Raw genomic sequence first — 17,524 nt, forward strand, 5'->3', positions numbered from 1 at the left:
GCGTGTCTGTGTATGTGTGTACGACATTGCCGCCTTTCCCTGCTAAGTTCAAAAGTTCTCTCGATCGAAATATTTCAGCAGAAGGCAGCGATCACATTTAATTACATGAGTACATACTTGACATGATACAAACAGTGGTGAACAGCAGGACCAGAGGGGTGTACTACAAAGCAGGGTCAATGCGTTAGCCAGCTAACTATGATAATCAACCAGAAATAACTAGATTTTCTGGTTCATTAAGATAAAGTGATGTGTTTTTTGTTTTTGAATCAATTAGACCAAGCCCATTTCAAGCTTGTTTTTAAGAAAAATCTGTTATTTCATTATATTTAGGCAAGTTAGCTGACTAACTCTTTGATCCTAATTGTAGTATAACCCTCTGGGCTCTTAACTTGCTCCTCAACCTTCATTTCCCTGTTGTAAGCAGGAAGTTAGAACATGTGGAAAACCCCCTGTGTGTTCTTCAAAAGCCCTGTTCTTCCCTTCGGTGATCCTCAACCAGGATTATTAATGCGTGAGTGTACTTACCGCCATGCTTGACCTCCATCTCTAAATCTGACTGCCTCGGCTGTCACTCTCACACACAGACAACAAAACCATCTTCCTGCGGCCATGTGTGGGGGTGTTGAGTGAGTTGGTATGAACAGGGTGTGTCAGATGTTGAAATTGGACACAGTCAATGCTCTCTGGTGGCTTATTTTTCATCATGACTCCTGTCTGCAGAAGGAGGGTGTAACTGCCAGGACACAAAGACAACACTCCGGTTCTGCTGGTTCATAATCATGAAACCTAGATCCATCTTAGGCCTACAGGACATACACACTGACAAGGTCTCATTTCACAAAAACACTTACTACTGTTACACATAATTACTGATGTATGTTGTGACACTATCACCTCCTGGTTACCCTCTTGAAAACAGTAGATCCTGTGAGTTACGTGAGACCATGTTTTTTTCACTGTGGGGGAGGGCAATGTAGAAAAATATATATTGAGTGTGTGACCGTTCCCAGAAGACTTGAAAAAGCCTTTCAGTGAAAATATTTGTGGAAAAGTACGTAAACATGCAACAACATGGTGGGCCCTGATGTGGCGTTTTCATGAATAGCAATGCTGGGGTGAATTTGATAAGAGACTGCATCTGTGAAGACAGATGACCCACTCTTCTAAGGATCTCTGTTTCCTGCCCTAAATCCCCTACCCCTGTTTACAGTCATAGGGAGGATGAGTGGGAGCTGGAAGAACTGATAGACATCACCCGGTGGTTTGGTCAAAGAACAGATGAGATGAAAGAGCTGTGTTGACACTGATGTTTTTCTTCAGTTGACAGTTCATGAGTTCTTTGATATCTCTCTATGCAAACCCTGCTACTGTTTCCACAACAGTTCTCTCTGTACTATACCTTGTTGTACACTGTGTGTGTGTGTGTGTGTGTGTGTGTGTGTGTGTGTGTGTGTGTGTGTGCGTGCGTGCGTGCGTGCGTGCGTGCGTGCGTGCGTGCGTGCGTGCGTGCGTGCGTGCGTGCGTGCGAATGGATGAGCTCTCATTTGTTGAGGTAGATGTTGAGGTAGTTGTGCCTTCAGAAAGTATTCATACCCCTTGACTTATTCCACATTAAATTCGCTTTAATTCGCTCATTGCGCTCTAGCGACTCCTTGTGTCGGGCCGGGCCCCTCCAGGCTGCCCTCTGTTGTCAGATGAACAGTGTTTCTTCCAACACATTAGTGCGGCTGGCTTCCGGGTTAAGCGGGTGGGTGTTAAGAAGCACAGTTTGGTGGGTCATGTTTTGGAGGTCGCATGACTTGACCTTCGTCTCCCGAGTCCATATAAATATATATATTTTCAAAAATATGAAGAGTGGGGACATACACAGTGATGATTTGGATTTGCCCCAAACATAAATATTTTTTTAATTTTATATTTATATTTTTTAATAGATCAGCTTTAATATTGCAGATAGATTGTAACTTCCATCAATGTAATTGTCTCCATCACTGTAACGATGTGCGCTAAGAGTCGGGAAGCAAGTTCAGGGAGTGAGTGATTTAATCAATAAACGAAACATAATACAAAACAAGAAACACGAACAATGCACAGACAAGAAACAGAAACAGAAACAATAACGCCTGGGGAAGGAACCAAAGGGAGTGACATATATAGGGAAGGTAATCAAGGAGGTGATGGAGTCCAGCCCTGAAACCTGAAGGATCTGGAGAAGGTCTGTGTGGAGGAGTGGGCCAAAATCCCTCCTGCGGTGTGTGCAAACCTGGTCAAGAACTACAGGAAACGTATGATCTCTGTAATTGCAAACAAAGGTTTCTGTACCAAATATTAAGTTCTGCTTTTCTGATGTATCAAATACTTATGTCATGCAATAAAATGCTAATTAATTACTTAAAAATCATACAATGTTATTTTCTGGATTTTTGTTTTAGATTCCGTCTCTCACAGTTGAAGTGTACCTATGATCAAAATTACAGACCTCTACATGCTTTGTAAGTAGGAAAATCAGCAGTGTATCAAATACTTGTTCTCTCCACTGTATATCTCACTAGATCAGGGTATTTAATCCTCCATATATACACTAGTTCCAATATATCCATGACATTCATGATTTCCTTAAGAGCATGAGGGTGATAGTTTGTAGTGTGATTTCCTTTACGGTCCATTGACGTATTTAAAACTGTATTATAATCTCCCACCATAATAATAGTCTTGTATTGCTTACAGGGTTGATCATTTTATATATACATTTTCAAAGAAGCGTCGATCATAACTATTTGGTCCGTAAAGGTTAATGAGCCATATCTGTTTATGGTCCAAAAAAATATATTAAATCATCCATCTACCATATGGATCTGTTTGGACAATTTGCACAATCAGATCAAAATTACTGTTAATTAATATCGTCACCCCTTTTGAGTTTCTTTGCCCATGGGAGAAGTATATTTCATCCCCCCCCCCAGTCCATTTTTCACTCACCTTCATCTAAAATTGTTGAATGAGTTTCCTGTAAATAGTAGAATGCATGTTTTGGAATATTTGTATTCTGTACAGGCTTCATTCTTTTCACTCTATCATTTAGGTTGGTATTGTGGATTAACTTCAATGTTGTTGATCCATCCTCAGCGTTCTCTTATCACAGACATTAAACTCTCTAACTCTTTAAAGTCACCATTGGCTTCATGGTGAAATCCCTGAGCGGGTTCGTTCCTCTCCGGTGACTGAGTTAGGAAGGACGCCTGTATCTTTGTAGTGACTGGGTGTATTGATACACCATCCAAAGTGTAACTAATAACTTCACCATGCTCAAAGGGATATTCAATGTCTCCTTTTTAATTTTTACCCATTTACCAATAGGTGGCCTTCTTTTTGAGGCATTGGAAAACCTCCCTGGTCTTTGTGGTTGAATCAGTGTTTAAAATTCACTGCTCGACTGGGGGACGTTACAGATAATTGTATGTGTGGGGTACAAAGATAGGGTAGTTATTCAAATCATGTTAAACATTATTATTGAACACAGACTGAGTCCCTGCAACTTATTATGTGACTTGTTAAGCAAATGTTTACTCCAGAACGTATTTCGACTTGCCATAACAAAGGGGTTGAATACTTATAGACTCAGGAAATGTCACCCTTTCATTTGTTATTTATTTATTTTATTTTTTAACTTTGACATTATGGGTATTGTGTGTAAACCAGTGATAATTTAATAAATGTTTAATTCAGATTGTAACACAACAAAATGTGGAAAAAGTCAAGGGGTGTGAACACTTTCTGAAGGCACCGTACGTGAGTCAGAGAGGGTACAGCACATCCTGTTACTTCTTACAGGCAGAATGTGTGTGTGTGTGGATGTGTTTGACTATACTTGTGGGGACCAGAAGTGTGTGTGTGTGTGTGTGTGTGTGTGTGTGTGTGTGTGTGTGTGTGTGTGTGTGTGTGTGTGTGTGTGTGTGTGTGTGTGTGTGTGTGTGCATACACTGCCGTAGCGCAGATTGAAAAATGAATTTTCTACGTAACAGCATACTATTCAGTTAACCAATAGATCTTTTATATATACAGTATACAGTATTTAACAGGTAGTATATTTATATTAGGCTACACATTGGAACCCGGACTCACTATCTGGGCTATCCGTCTCATCACTCAGAGACTGTTCACAGAAGGAGGAAAGTTACTCTCACTAGAGGAACAGTCACTACTCTCTTAGAAAAAAAGGCTTTCAAAGGGATTCTCGGCTTTTTGTATCCAAGTAGAACTATTTTGCGTTCCATATAGAAACCTCTGTGTAAAAGGTTCTACATGGAACTCAAAAGGGTTTGACCTAGAACCAGAAAGGGTGCTTCAAAGATTTCTCCTATGGGAACAGCTGAAGAACCCTTTTATGTTCTAAGAATGTATTCTCAAGGCCATTGCCAGGCCCAGGCAGTGCAGCCTTGTCGCATAGACGAGACGTAATATAGTAAATGTAAATCCGGGACACTCAAATTAGAATGTTATGTTTGATATGGTTACATAAGACAGAAGATTTCCTGGTTGCTTAAATTGTAATAGTTAATTAATAATTTAAGTTTGTCAAAAGACAAGCAAGTATAGTGTAAAGAATCATTGTACCATCTAAACCGCTGTGAAATATATTTTCGATAACCAAAAATATTGTATTTTCATCTGTTTGAAGCTGGTGTGCAAAACTGAAAGTAAAAGATGCAAAAACTAAACTTAAGAATGGGAAGCACACATAGCACACATTGAACAGATCTACCGCTTCTTAGACTTGCGTTCAATGAGCATGATAGATCTATAATGCACATTTCTATGTGAATTTGGTCGGGTCTCCTAAAAAGTTATATATTACAGCGTTAAAGCAAAAACGAAAGTAGGATGGTTGGTCAGGGTGGATGCTAATTAGGTTGCGTCTTCAAATCTCATCACCAAATCTCATCACCAACAACTTTAGAATTTTAGCTAATTAGCAACTTTGCAACTACTTAGCATGTTAGCTAACTCTTCTCCTTAACCGTTTGACATAACTCCTAACCTTAACCCTTAGCCTAGCTAAAGTTAGCGTTAGCCACCTAGCTAGCATTAGCCACCTAGCTAACGTTAGTGACAACAAATTGGAATTCGTAACATATCATACATTTTGGAAATTCATAACATAATGTACGGATTCAGTTCATAGCATATTGTAGGAATTGCAATTCGTAACATATCATACAAATTGTAATTCGTAATATATTATATGAAATGGATGATGGACATCCACAAATTAATACATTAATACAAAACGTAACATATGATACTAATTGTTGTGTCCCGGATTTACATTTACTATGTTACGTGGGTGGCTGCTAATGCTAGATGCTGCATAAGTAGGTCTACTAGCTTTTTGCAGTGTTTTTGTGCATCACTTGGTCTTGCCTTTTGTTTCTCCATCTTGAACAACGCACTCACTCTCCATCCGGATCTGACCTGATCCACCAAACTTTTTTTTTTTTACTGCTGAAATAAGGTAATTAGATTATTAGGTACACCACCCTATTCACGAAAATGGCTCGCTCCTACACATACGTGGTCGTGGCTTGCTATATACAGCAGGCACACAGGCACACACGCATCAAGGCATTCAGTTACTGTTCGATTGAACGTCGTATGATCGTTTGTTCTCAGAAATGTCTGGCCTCCTAGGCTTTTCACACATCCAGTCAACGGCAGTCCTGTGGGTTTAAACAGTTCGTTGATGAGAAGTCTAAGGAGAACGGCAAAAGAATTGTGCAAGTTAACAGGCGTACCATAAACGGGCAAATAATGGCGCAGTACAACAGTGGTGTGTAGAATGGCATCTTCGAATGCACAACTGGTTGGTCCTTGTCACCGATGGGCTATTGCAGTAGACGACCACACCTGTTCCTTTCCTATCTAGCTAAAAACAAGAAGAAGCGGCTCCAGTGGGCACGCAATCACCAACAGTGGACAATTTAGGAGTGAAAAACATTGCCTGGTTTGACAAATCCCGGTTCCTATTGCGTCATGCTGATGGCAGAGTCCGTTTTTGGAGTAAACAGTATGGCCCCATCCTGCATCGTGTCAATGGTACAGGCTGGTGCCGGGGGTGTAATGGTGTGGGGAATGTTTTCCTGGTACACGTTAAATCCCTTGATACCAATTGAGCAACGTTTCCACGCCCCGAAGAATTCAGTCTGTTCCAGAGGCAAAGGGAACAGGGTTTAAACCCTCTACTAGATGGATGTACCTAATAAACTATTGTCTGACTGACTTGCATACTACCCATGTAGATTGGACAATACAAACACTTTGCTTGCTACATGTAGAAATAATTAATTAGACACTCCAATGCTTCCTACAGTTGTGTCAAGTTGTCTGGATGGTGAACCATTTTGATTCACACAGGAAACTGTTGAGCCTTAAAACCCCAGCAGCATTGCTTTTCTTGACACCAACCAGTTTGCCTGGCACCTACATTTTCATCAGAGCAGACACTCTTTTCTGGAGCAACTTACAGTAGTGAATGCATATATTTTCATATTCTTTCTTACTGGTCCCTCATGGGAATTGAACCCACAACCCTGGCATTGCAAGTGCTATGCTCTGCTCTACCAACTGAGACACACGGGACATGCACTTAAGTCTTTTGATCTTTTGTCTTGCCACCCTCTGAATTGCACACACACACAATTGTCACAAGGCTTAAAAATGTTTCTTTAACCTGTCTCCTCCCATTCAACTACATTGATTGAAGTTCATTTAACAAGTGAAATCACTGTGCGTGTGTGTGTGTGTGTGTGTGTGTGTGTGTGTGTGTGTGTGTGTGTGTGTGTGTGTGTGTGTGTGTGTGTGTGTGTGTGTGTGTGTGTGTGTGTGTGTGTGTGTGTGTGTGTGTGTGTGTGTGTGTGTGTGTGTGTGTGTGTGTGTGTGTGTGTGTGTGTGTGCAGGTGTGAGGTGTCCTCAAGGGCACAGAAGGGATGGAGTTAAAAGCATGACGTCTCTGTAAGGAGGAAGTGTCTGTTCAGGGTTTTTACCCTCTGTAAAACACACACACAAAGACACATATTGTGAGAATTAGGACTCATAATGAAACCTTGACCCAGTTAGAGAGCCCACTTACCGTCAACTACATTCAACAATTTCTGAGCATTATAGTGTGTGGTGTGTGTGTGTTTGAGAGAGATATAGCACAACTGACAGAAACGTTCCACCACGTCTGACACATGCATACACATATACAGACAGACCTACTGTATAATAACATTGGAAAACAACATGTGAGGCTAACCAGAAACTGCTACAGACATGGGGTGAATATTACCCTATCCAAATAACCAAGGCTGTTCAAAGTCCATAACTGAATTTAATGAGGACCACATTTCAGAGGTCCTTCCTCTAGCTTTGTAGGATGTGAATAGAGACCGTTTTGAATAGAATCCAACAATAGCAATACAATAATCGTTTTGTGGTGATAAAAGGAATAGATGTGACTTGATAATAGCCTATAAACATTACGGAATCAGATATCTGACTCATCTACCGCTGTTAACGCTATCTTTACACTACTGAGATGTTGTTCAGATTAGTCCTGGGTTCAAATATATGCATACTCTGAGTATTTTAGTTTTTTCAAATAATATGGTCTGAATCAACTACTTCTATTGGAAGTATTTGACCATTTAAAAACAAATGTATAGGCCTAGCTAGCATAGGCTACTATTTTAACTATTTTTCAAATACTTATTTCCAAATACATTATTTCAAATACCAAGCAGACCTGGGGTAATACAATATTTGCATTTGAAAATAGAAGTTTCTGTGTATTTGAGTAAGTTCAAATACATGCCAATATTTTCAAATAAATAATATCCAAATACTTGGCCTACTTCCAAATGTCTTCGAAAGTAATTGAAATAACAAAAATAGTAGGCTTCAACACTAACTGTGCAGGGGACTGCAATGTTTGGCAGCAAACTTTTCCGTCCTTCCCGCAGTTAAATAAAATGTTGTTTCTCAGTATAGCCTGACTATTATTTCCCTAATGTTAGTTAAAGCAAAGTTCACACTCTCGGCAATCCAAGACGTAGAGCAGCAACAGCACTAGTGTGAACATTTGGATGGTTCGTTTTGCATGGCCCGATGCCCCGGGGAGTGGAGATTTCTCTTAAGGACCAATGGAACGGTCTAAAATGTACCTACTCCGCCTACCCGGGGCACCGGGCCATACAAAACGTATTCGCTCACTGGTATATTGTGGGAGGTAACTACTGATGTAACCTGTCTGTCTAGAGTAGGCGGCTAGAGAGGTGGAGCTGTATGTCGTAAACTAGTCAGCGATTACGCACTCTCCGAGGACACAATTTAACCCGCAGTGAACTATTCGAACAGTTATTAGGAACATACAAGAACAACATGGCACTGGAAGATAACATGTTGCCCTACCTACTTTTCAGTTTTATTGAATTACATTTATTTGGTTTTGAAATGCATTCTGTAGTGTAAACATGTATGTGCACTGTCGGTCCACTGGATTTTGCGTTTGTTGGCTGCCTGAGCGTTGTTCTAGCAACGTCGGATACGATGTGACTTTTCCAAGTGTCTCTGGTGTCAGTACTGATCAATGTTCATGATGAGTTGCGGAAATGGACCAGCACGTGCTGTGCTCCTGTTGTGTTTGCTGCTGCTCCTGCACGCCGCGGAGGAGAAACCACGCGCTAAACTAACTGTCACCGAGGTAAAGGAATGAATCATACCATCTTTGAGGTTAATCTTCATGGAGATAATGTAACCAATAAGCAATGGAGACATTATACTCAGACTGTAGCCTATATATAATGGAAATGATGTATTGATATATAATGGAAATGATGTATTGGAAATGCATTAGGCTATGTGAACCTGCATCAATATTCACTTCACATGTCAATAACAAACTCAACACAGCCATGTTCTGTTTCTTCTCCCTCTTCCTTTCCCTGTCTCCTCCACTTTATCCATAGATTCAACACCATAATGGTAAGTGTTACTTTAGTCCATGGTCCCTTTGAAGAGCTGATCTTATACACAATATGAAGAGGAACAGTTTATTTGGAATGTTGAGACTTCACTGTATATATATTTTACTCCATACGTTGTACAGTTTTGAATGTTCTGTGGCATTTGTTTTTTTCAATAGGTTCCACCTGGAACCTGGAGAGTCTTCCCCAGCTGAGTCTGTCCACCTTCCGGTTCTCTCCATCACAAGGCTCCTGTTCTGCTTGTGTCCATGTCCGTGTCAGAATGAAAGCTGCAGGTAAGGCCTTAAACTCTGTTTCCCCATCCACAACCAATCTCACTCTCCACATCATCCTCTTCCCCTTCAGAACCTTATTCCAGCTTACTTTTATCCAACGTCTTCATCTCAGTCTCCCTTTCTCTGACCTTGTGTTTGTTGTCCCCCATGATGAAATTGGGGAGGAGACTGTGGATCTGTCTCTGTACGTTAGTACATTAGTCACACACGATATCTCAGACACCACTGGCCCGATTTAAAAAAATAAAATAAACAAATAAAAAAATATTTTTTATTTATTTATTTTTTTACTTGGGTGAATTGAATTGTCTTGTTATAGAGATCCAGCTTTTACGAAATACACTGATTGTTCTGATGGTGGCGGTATAACAACAGATTGAAAATGCAAACCTTGTCAGGTCATGCCCCTCATCCTGTTTGACCTAAAGTCATGAAATTCGGTACGTAGGTCCCTCTCCTCACAGGGAACAAATATGTCTCAGGGACCCATAAGACTCAACATATGCAAGAGCATTCATATCAACCACACAGTGGCGCTATAACGGGCACATGTTTATATCGCTTGATCTGTTTGAAATTTGGCACACATGCTCAGGAATATTAGTCTAGTCAACCCATGCGATATCTCAGACACCACTGGCCCGATTTTAGACTAAACTTGAATGAATGATGTGTCTTGCCATAGAGATCCGGCATTTACAAAATCACATGTTATTGACCCAAAGGGGGGGCGCTATAGTAATGAACTGTACGTACGTTGTCACACGTGATATCTCACACACCACTGGCCCGCTTTTGATTAAACTTGTGTGAGTGATGCATCTTGCCATAGAGATCCGTCATTTACAAAGTTATACTGATTTTGCACTAGGGGGGGGGGGCGCAGCATCATCTGTAGGGGGACGACATGTTTACTGTTGCCTTTTTTGTCTATCTTTCTTCCTTAACATGACTTTCTCTCGTTCTACCTTTACTGCCATGATTCCTTAATCTGTCCTCTGTTTTTCCTCTCTAGACTTTACTGGGACACTGACTATTACCTACTTGGAGCTGTCAACTAGTACTCGCAGAATCATCTCCATAGAAAATGTCAAAAATCGCACTTTACAGGTAACAACTTCTTTTCATTCCGCTGACCAGTGAATATTCCTTGGCTTCCAAAGTTATCAGCTGGATAAGATAGAGGGATACAATTAAGTTCACGCCCTTACCCTCTTATCTATTAATTGTCCCCCACGATGAAATCGTGGAGGGGGACTGTGGACCTGTCTCCATCAGTTAGTGCGTTCGTACGTTAGTCACACACGATATCTGTGACAGTACTGGTCTGATTTTGATTCAACTTGGGTGAACGATGCGTCTTGCCATGGAGATCTGGCATTTACAAAAGGACACTGATTTCCCAAGGGGGGCCCTGCATCATTCGTGGTTGATGACATGTTTACTGTTGCCTTGTTTTTATTTTAAGTGGAGAGACACGCTTTCATTCAACGGAGGAAAGACCAAAATCAAACGTTTACGTCTCCGTAATATTGGCCATCAAATTTTGGTAAGATCTGATATTTTCTTGCGCTTACACATTAAAACAGGTGAACATGTGTTTCTGATGATGGTGCTGTGTCTCTGCTGCCCTTCAGTGGGAGTTGGTGTATGACTGTTTCCCGGCCGACGCAGGGCGAGAAGTGTATGTGTCTTTGTCCTCCAAACCAAAGAGAGAAGACAGGTACATCGTACAAGACATCTGTCCAGGTAATGAATCTCAAAACCTAAACCTTTCACATCCATCACTTATTCCCTTCCCTCATGTGATCAAAATAACAATAATACTTGATTACATTTCTATAGTAATTTTGCATACTATGACTCTCTGTCTGTGGTGATTCAGAGCCAGTGCCGGAGTTTGACCTGTTTGTTGAGGAGGTGGCTCGATCCCTCACTGTAACTGTAGCAACTGGGGACCGCACATACCAGCCGGCTCTCTCACCTGAAGTATACACCAGGCTGTGCTACAGGCAGACAGACTCAGAATGCTCCAACATTTCTCCTCTTATTACTGTAAGCTCATTGTGTGTGTGTAGATGTTTCAAAAGGTGAAAGTTGTTTATAATTTGTTTATAGATAATGTATGTTTTCACCAGATTGACACCAATCGGGCGTTGTCAGTGACTCTCAGGTTCCCCTACCTGCTTCACTGTGTCTGTGTACAGGTAAGGTCTCACTCAACTACATATCAGATAATGTGCGATGGACAGTGACATTACTGCATGGCTCAAACTATGTCTCATGTAAGTGTCCTTACTTACTTGTCTGTTTTGTATGTCTGCCTGCTACAGGTATATTACACACACCTGGATGCAAGGCGAACCACAGTTTGCCCATTTGTGAACAGCTCATTAGATGGCGAGTATTCCGTTTTTTTTTTTTTTATGTCTCTTAGACTTGTGTGAGATGCAGTAGTTGATTAGCTTCAGTCTCTGCGTGTATTACCTGTACATTGCCCTGTGAATCTGATCTGGGAAACCAGGGGCTTTCTACTGGATCTAATATTGTGAGTCACAGATAAACCAGCAGAGCATTCACTCCTCACACTACTCTCTGTATTAATGCACTGTCTGTGTGTGATCTGAAGAGGGCCGAGACGTGTGGCGCTCCAGTTCTGTGACTCTGTATGGTGAGTTGAGCTCCAACCTGGCATTGAGCTCCCCGTGTCCTGCTGCTTACCTGAAGCTCTCTGCCTCCCTCTGCTGGCAACACCAGAGAAACACATCCCACTGCACTCCCATCCTCAACTCCACACTGGAGGACATAGTGGAGAAGAGAGCTCTGGTAAGGGTTGGTGATTACTACGATGATGATGATGAGGAAGAGGAGGATGATGATTATTCCCTTCCCTCTCCCGTTGACAGAAATATAATGTTTCTGCTGTGGATAAACACCCTCAGATGTGTGTGCAGGTAAGACTGTGAGCCAATACATGTATAATATCAACAGTTAACTTTATAATACATGATACATGTGGGTTTCAGTCATGTCTCTCTTCTCTGTAGCTGTCCTTTAGAAGCAGCTTTGATGTCCACTGTCCATTCCTGCCAGGTGAGAGACCACAACACCACAGGGATATAAATACTGCACTTGATATTGTTATCATTTATTTATTTAACCTTTTTATTTAACTAGGCAAGTCAGTTAAGGACAAATTCTTATTTACGATGACGGCCTACCCCGGCCAAACCCAGGCGACGCTGGGACAATTGTGCACGCCCCTATGGAACTCCCAGTCACGGCCAGTTATGATACAGCCTGGATTCAAATCTGTAGTGACACCTCAAGCATTGAGATGCAGTGCCTTAGACCGCTGCGCCACTCGGGAGCTCATAAACACATCTTCTGTGCCACTAAGAGCGGTAAAACTCCATACCACTTTTAGTCTACCCAAATGTATGCAAGACTCTCCCTTCGGCAGCAAATCCGACCATGAGTCTATAAACCCTTCTTTCTGTTTACAAACAAAAGCTCAAACAGGAAGTACCAGCAGACCCGAGGCTACAATACTATTTTGCTAATACAGACTGGAATATGTTCCGGGGATCAACCGATAGCATTGAGGAGTTTACCACATCAGTCACGGGCTTCATCAATAAGTGCATAGACGATGTCGTTTCCACAGTGTAAACCAAAAAAACAGGCAATATCCTTGCTGGGCTAAAGGCTAGAGCTACTGCTTACAAAGAATGGGACACGGATATGGGTGCATACAAGAAAGACTGCTACGACCTCCGAGACATCAAACATGAAAAAGGACAATATAGGAGGAAGGTGGGATTCTATTACACCCGCTCTGATGCTCGTTGGACTATAACAAATGGAAACCCAGTGATGCCCAGTGACGCGAAACTCCCAAACGAGCTAGGCCACAACAACTCCGCCACACTGACCCTAAACACGGTGGCCCCTCAGGAGTGCGAGTTTAGTCCCCACCTGTACTCCCTGTTCACCCATGACTGAGTGGCCATACACGACTCCAGCACCATCATCAAGTTTGCTGACGACACAATGGTGGTAGGCCTGATCACCGACGGCGATGAGACAGCCTATAGGGAGGAGGTCAGAGACTTGGCAGTGTGGTGCCAGGACAACAACCTCTCCCTCAACGTCAGCAAAACCAAGAAGCTTATCGTGAACTACAGGAGAAGCGGTCGAGACGTTCAGGTTCCTTGGCGTCCGCATCACTAAGGCCTTAACATGGTCCATACACACACCCGCACAGTCGTGAAGAGGGCACGACAGTGCCTCTTCACCCTCAGAAGGCTGAGAAGATTAGGCATGGGCCCTCGGATCCTTAAAATGTTATACAGCTGGGCCCCAGTCTTATGCTAAATAGCCATAAGACTGCTAAATGGTTCATCACTCCAGAGAACGTGTTTCCACTGCTCGAGAGTCCAATGGCGATGAGCTTTACACCACTCCAGCCAACGCTTGGCATTGCGCATGGTGATTTTAGGCTTGTGTGCTGCTGCTCGGCCATGGAAACCCATTTAATGAAACTCCTGACTAACAGTTATTGTGCTGACATTGTTTCCAGAGGCAGTTTGGAACTCGGTAGTGAGTGTTGCAACCGAGGACAGACGATACTGTTCTGTGAGCTTGTGTGGCCTACCACTGTGGCTGAGGCGTTGTTGCTCCTAAACGTTTCCACTTCACAATAACAGCATTTACAGTTGACCGGTGTAGGTCTTGCAGGGCAGAAATTTGATGAACTGACTTGTTGGCAGCCTGTTACGATGCCATGTTGAGTCACTGAGCTCTTCAGTAAGGCCATTCTACTGCCAATGTTTGTCTGTGGAGATTGCATGGCTGTGTGCTCGATTTTTATACACCTGTCAGCAACGGGTGTGGCTGAAATAGCCTAATCCACTAATTTGAAGGGGTGTCCACATACTTTATCTACCTAAAATACCTGGTACTGTATATAGTTTAATTCCTCTTGTTACAATTTTTTTTTTTTTTTTAACTGCATCATTGAAGGGCTCGTAATCAAGCATTTCACTGTAACGGTAAAGTCTACATCCATTCGGCGCATAAGACAAATAAAATGTGATTTGAACAACATCTCTCTCCCTCCTTCCCTCAGGTATGTCTAAGTGGGAGGCATATGTTGGTCCCGGTTCACAGAGTCTCCGTGTCTATCTCACCTCCAATATCCCAGCATCCTTTGCTGCTCAACTCTGTGTATGGCAGGACAAGGGATGTGTGGCCAGAGGAGCTATCTACTTAGTAAACATGGTAAGAAGACACTATTACCATTATTATAGAGCTAATGACACTGGTCCATGCTGTTAAGAGTGCAGTTTTCTCTTGTACAGGATGGCACCAGAGAGACACAGCTGAACCTGCCCTTATCCTTCCTAACTGAGGGACTGTGTGTGCAGGTATGACCTAACTATGAATGTTTTTTGTATTATGTGAAAGGATATCTTATCTTACCTTTGACTTTCTTTTCATTTCACGCTCTCTTTAACTCTGAAGGTATGGCGATCAGATCCTCCACAGTATGGGAGGAGAATACTCTGTCCTGACTGTGAGTTCACTCTCTCACACACACACACACACACACACACACACACACACACACACACACACACACACACACACACACACACACACACACACCTTCCAGCACTTATAAGTAGTATCCTCATATGCCTTCTCAGATTCCCACAGGAGATGGGGTCTCTATGCTGTTGCAGCCTTGACACTTCTGGTTACTGTGGCAATGCTGGGACGCCTCATCCACTATGTGACCAAGAATGGAGTCACAGGTCAGTTTTTCTTGCACTGTACGCAGACCTTTGTAGCCCGTTCTTGTGTCCTCAGTCATATTATATTGCATTAACAATGTTTGCAATATTATGTGCTGTCTTTGACCTACTTGTCTGCTCTGTCTGTGTGTCTTTGTATCACCTTATCCTTCAAACCTAATTTAATCCACATTTGATTTGATCCCAAAGGCTTAATGGCCATCAGGGAAATAATTGAGAAATCAAGCAATAACTGACAATCATTTGCAATCTTTTTTTATTTTTTTTATATCATCCCCGTAACCCTCTCCTTTGTGTGTGTGTGTGTCTGCCTCGCCCCTTCTCTCGCTCCCTGCAGGTTGGCTGTTCATCCAGAGGCCTGTGTTGTTGGTGTGTTCCTCAGAGCTGTCAGCCCATGTGTCTCCCGTGTGTGCTTTGGCCTCCATTCTACAGGGGGAGCTGTGTGCTGATGTGCGCATGGCTCTGTGGGCCCAGATCTCCAATGGGGATGGTCCTGGGGCTATGGAGAGGTCTGGGGCTGGTGTGGCTGAGCTGGGCCCTGTACCCTGGATGTATGGACAGTGGGATGCAGTCAAAGAGGCAGGAGGCCGGGTGCTGATCATATGGAGCCCAGAGGCTAAGGAGACCTACAAGAGCTGGAGAGAAGAGCGAGATGGAGGGAATAGGAGAGATGGGAAAAAGACAGGAGGGAGTAAAGGAGAGGAGATGCGACAAGGGGAGAGTGGAGGAGAAGAGCTGAAAGGACTTGAGAAAACAAGAGATAAACAGGAGCAAGCAGGAATGAAGAAAGGAGTGGAAAGGAAAGTGGAAGGTAGGAGCGGAGAGGAGGAGAGGGAGCCCTCCTCAGTGACGGGGCCGGTGTTCAGGGCTGCCCTGTCATGTCTGCAGGGGGCACTACAGGGGACAGGAGAGAGCCACGGCTTTGCCCTTGTCTACTTCCAGGACCTCTGTCACAGCCGAGACATCCCCAAAGACCTCAGAGGTGTCCCGCGCTACTGCCTGCCTCGAGATTTTGGGAGCCTGATACGAGAGCTGGGCGGGATGGCTAGAGGAAGGAACAATGTGATTGGCAGCTGGCACTGCTGGCCCAGACTCCTCTCCAAGACATTGTCGCTTTGGTTGGCACGACGACTAACTCACAAGATGAGTTGCCACGGACGCACCCACAGGAAGAAGAGGGTCCAAAACCGAAATTGTCGCAGAAAGTGATGTCAGAGAGGACACTAAGCAGGCATGTGTCGCCACTGTCAACCAATGAAGAGAGGACAGAGCCAAGCACTTTGCAGGAGGAGTCACTCAGTGGGCCACCGTGGTGATGAGGCAGGGCATCTCAGGTTTTACCTTTTATACAGGGGATTATTTTTATTTTTTTTGTCTTGACTGTAACATGAAGCATTGTTGGTGTAGTGACCCAAACAGTGTAGCAGAGACGATGAACATTTATGCCTAAAGTCAATAGGGGGTAACACTTCACCACTAAGATACCTTACCACTTGATTTGCTAAGTAAATATAGTCATCTGGGTACGTCCCACGTATGGCCACAGTTTGTTATTTGTGTACTGAGTGCACTGTTTGAGCCTGACCATGAAACCACATACATCAGCCTTATCTTTGTGGGTTTGCCTGAACAAAGGAGACACCTTAATCTGGTGAATATCTCCTACAAAATCAACCACCCTCTGTTAATACAACAAGATTCAAATTCACTACGTTACTCTGAACAATCTTGGCTAATTATTTAGTTTTGATTATATAAGTGATTTTTTTTTTTTTACATAATATAGTGAATCAGAACAAGTAACATGTCAGAGTGCATGGAGGCTGCCACATCAAGCAGCATTAAGGGAAATGCTACAGAAAAGGAGGCTTGGAGTACAGTTTGCCGGGCGCAACACACCAAAGGAAAAGGTTCACCCTATCTTCATCTTGGAGAGAGAAATCCTTACAAGGGAGGAGGCCATGGCTAACCATAGCTAACCCCCTGATGGAAGAATAGCTCTACCATAGCATACAGGTAATCCACCCAAGCCACTTGAGGTTGGTACAGAGAGTGCACTCTGGCGTATCTATCTAAGTAAAAAGGAGGCAAGGGCAACTCCTTATTGGAGGAATATCTGTCTGTGGAAAGCATGTACTGTTCAAGGAAAACAACCCTGTCAGTCTGAAGTCACGCATGGCCAATCAGAACTCAGTTCAAGTTACAATCAAAGAGCTGCCTGAATCAGCAGATGACAGTGTTGTGACAGAGTTTCTGACCAAAGCAGGTTACAAGACTGGGGAAAGTTATGAAACACATGATTCGATGCAAGAACCAACTCACTAGCTGTTCCAATGGAGACCGCTTTGTTTACATTGAAGCAGTGCCCCCCAAACCCAGACTGCGCTCTGCAAAGATGGGTCCA

At 43.0% G+C, this 17,524-nt stretch overlaps 1 protein-coding gene across 1 annotated transcript; it reads left to right on the top strand.

The window, feature by feature from the left end:
• The first annotated feature begins 8,352 nt into the window (after positions 1-8,352).
• LOC120059510 (interleukin-17 receptor C-like) lies at positions 8,353-16,441 on the top strand. The gene is made up of 17 exons (XM_039008627.1): positions 8,353-8,743; positions 9,009-9,024; positions 9,185-9,301; positions 10,317-10,411; positions 10,770-10,850; positions 10,939-11,050; positions 11,187-11,356; positions 11,440-11,508; positions 11,635-11,701; positions 11,931-12,127; positions 12,208-12,255; positions 12,349-12,394; positions 14,433-14,584; positions 14,665-14,730; positions 14,828-14,879; positions 15,013-15,120; positions 15,458-16,441. Exons 1-17 carry the CDS (start codon positions 8,630-8,632, stop codon positions 16,327-16,329), a joined length of 2,382 nt encoding a protein of 793 aa, XP_038864555.1. The 5' UTR covers positions 8,353-8,629; the 3' UTR covers positions 16,330-16,441.
• The last annotated feature ends 1,083 nt before the right edge of the window (positions 16,442-17,524 follow it).

Source organism: Salvelinus namaycush, chromosome 14 (assembly GCF_016432855.1).
Source record: "Salvelinus namaycush isolate Seneca chromosome 14, SaNama_1.0, whole genome shotgun sequence".
Classification (NCBI taxonomy): domain Eukaryota; kingdom Metazoa; phylum Chordata; class Actinopteri; order Salmoniformes; family Salmonidae; genus Salvelinus; species Salvelinus namaycush.

Coding starts and splice junctions, on each gene's coding strand:
- LOC120059510 (XM_039008627.1), top strand. CDS start 8,630: ATGTTCATGATGAGTTGCGGAAATGGACCAGCACGTGCTGTGCTCCTG. Junction 10,851..10,938: donor ATATTGGCCATCAAATTTTG/GTAAGATCTGAT, acceptor GCTGCCCTTCAG/TGGGAGTTGGTGTATGACTG. Junction 12,128..12,207: donor TAGTGGAGAAGAGAGCTCTG/GTAAGGGTTGGT, acceptor TCCCGTTGACAG/AAATATAATGTTTCTGCTGT.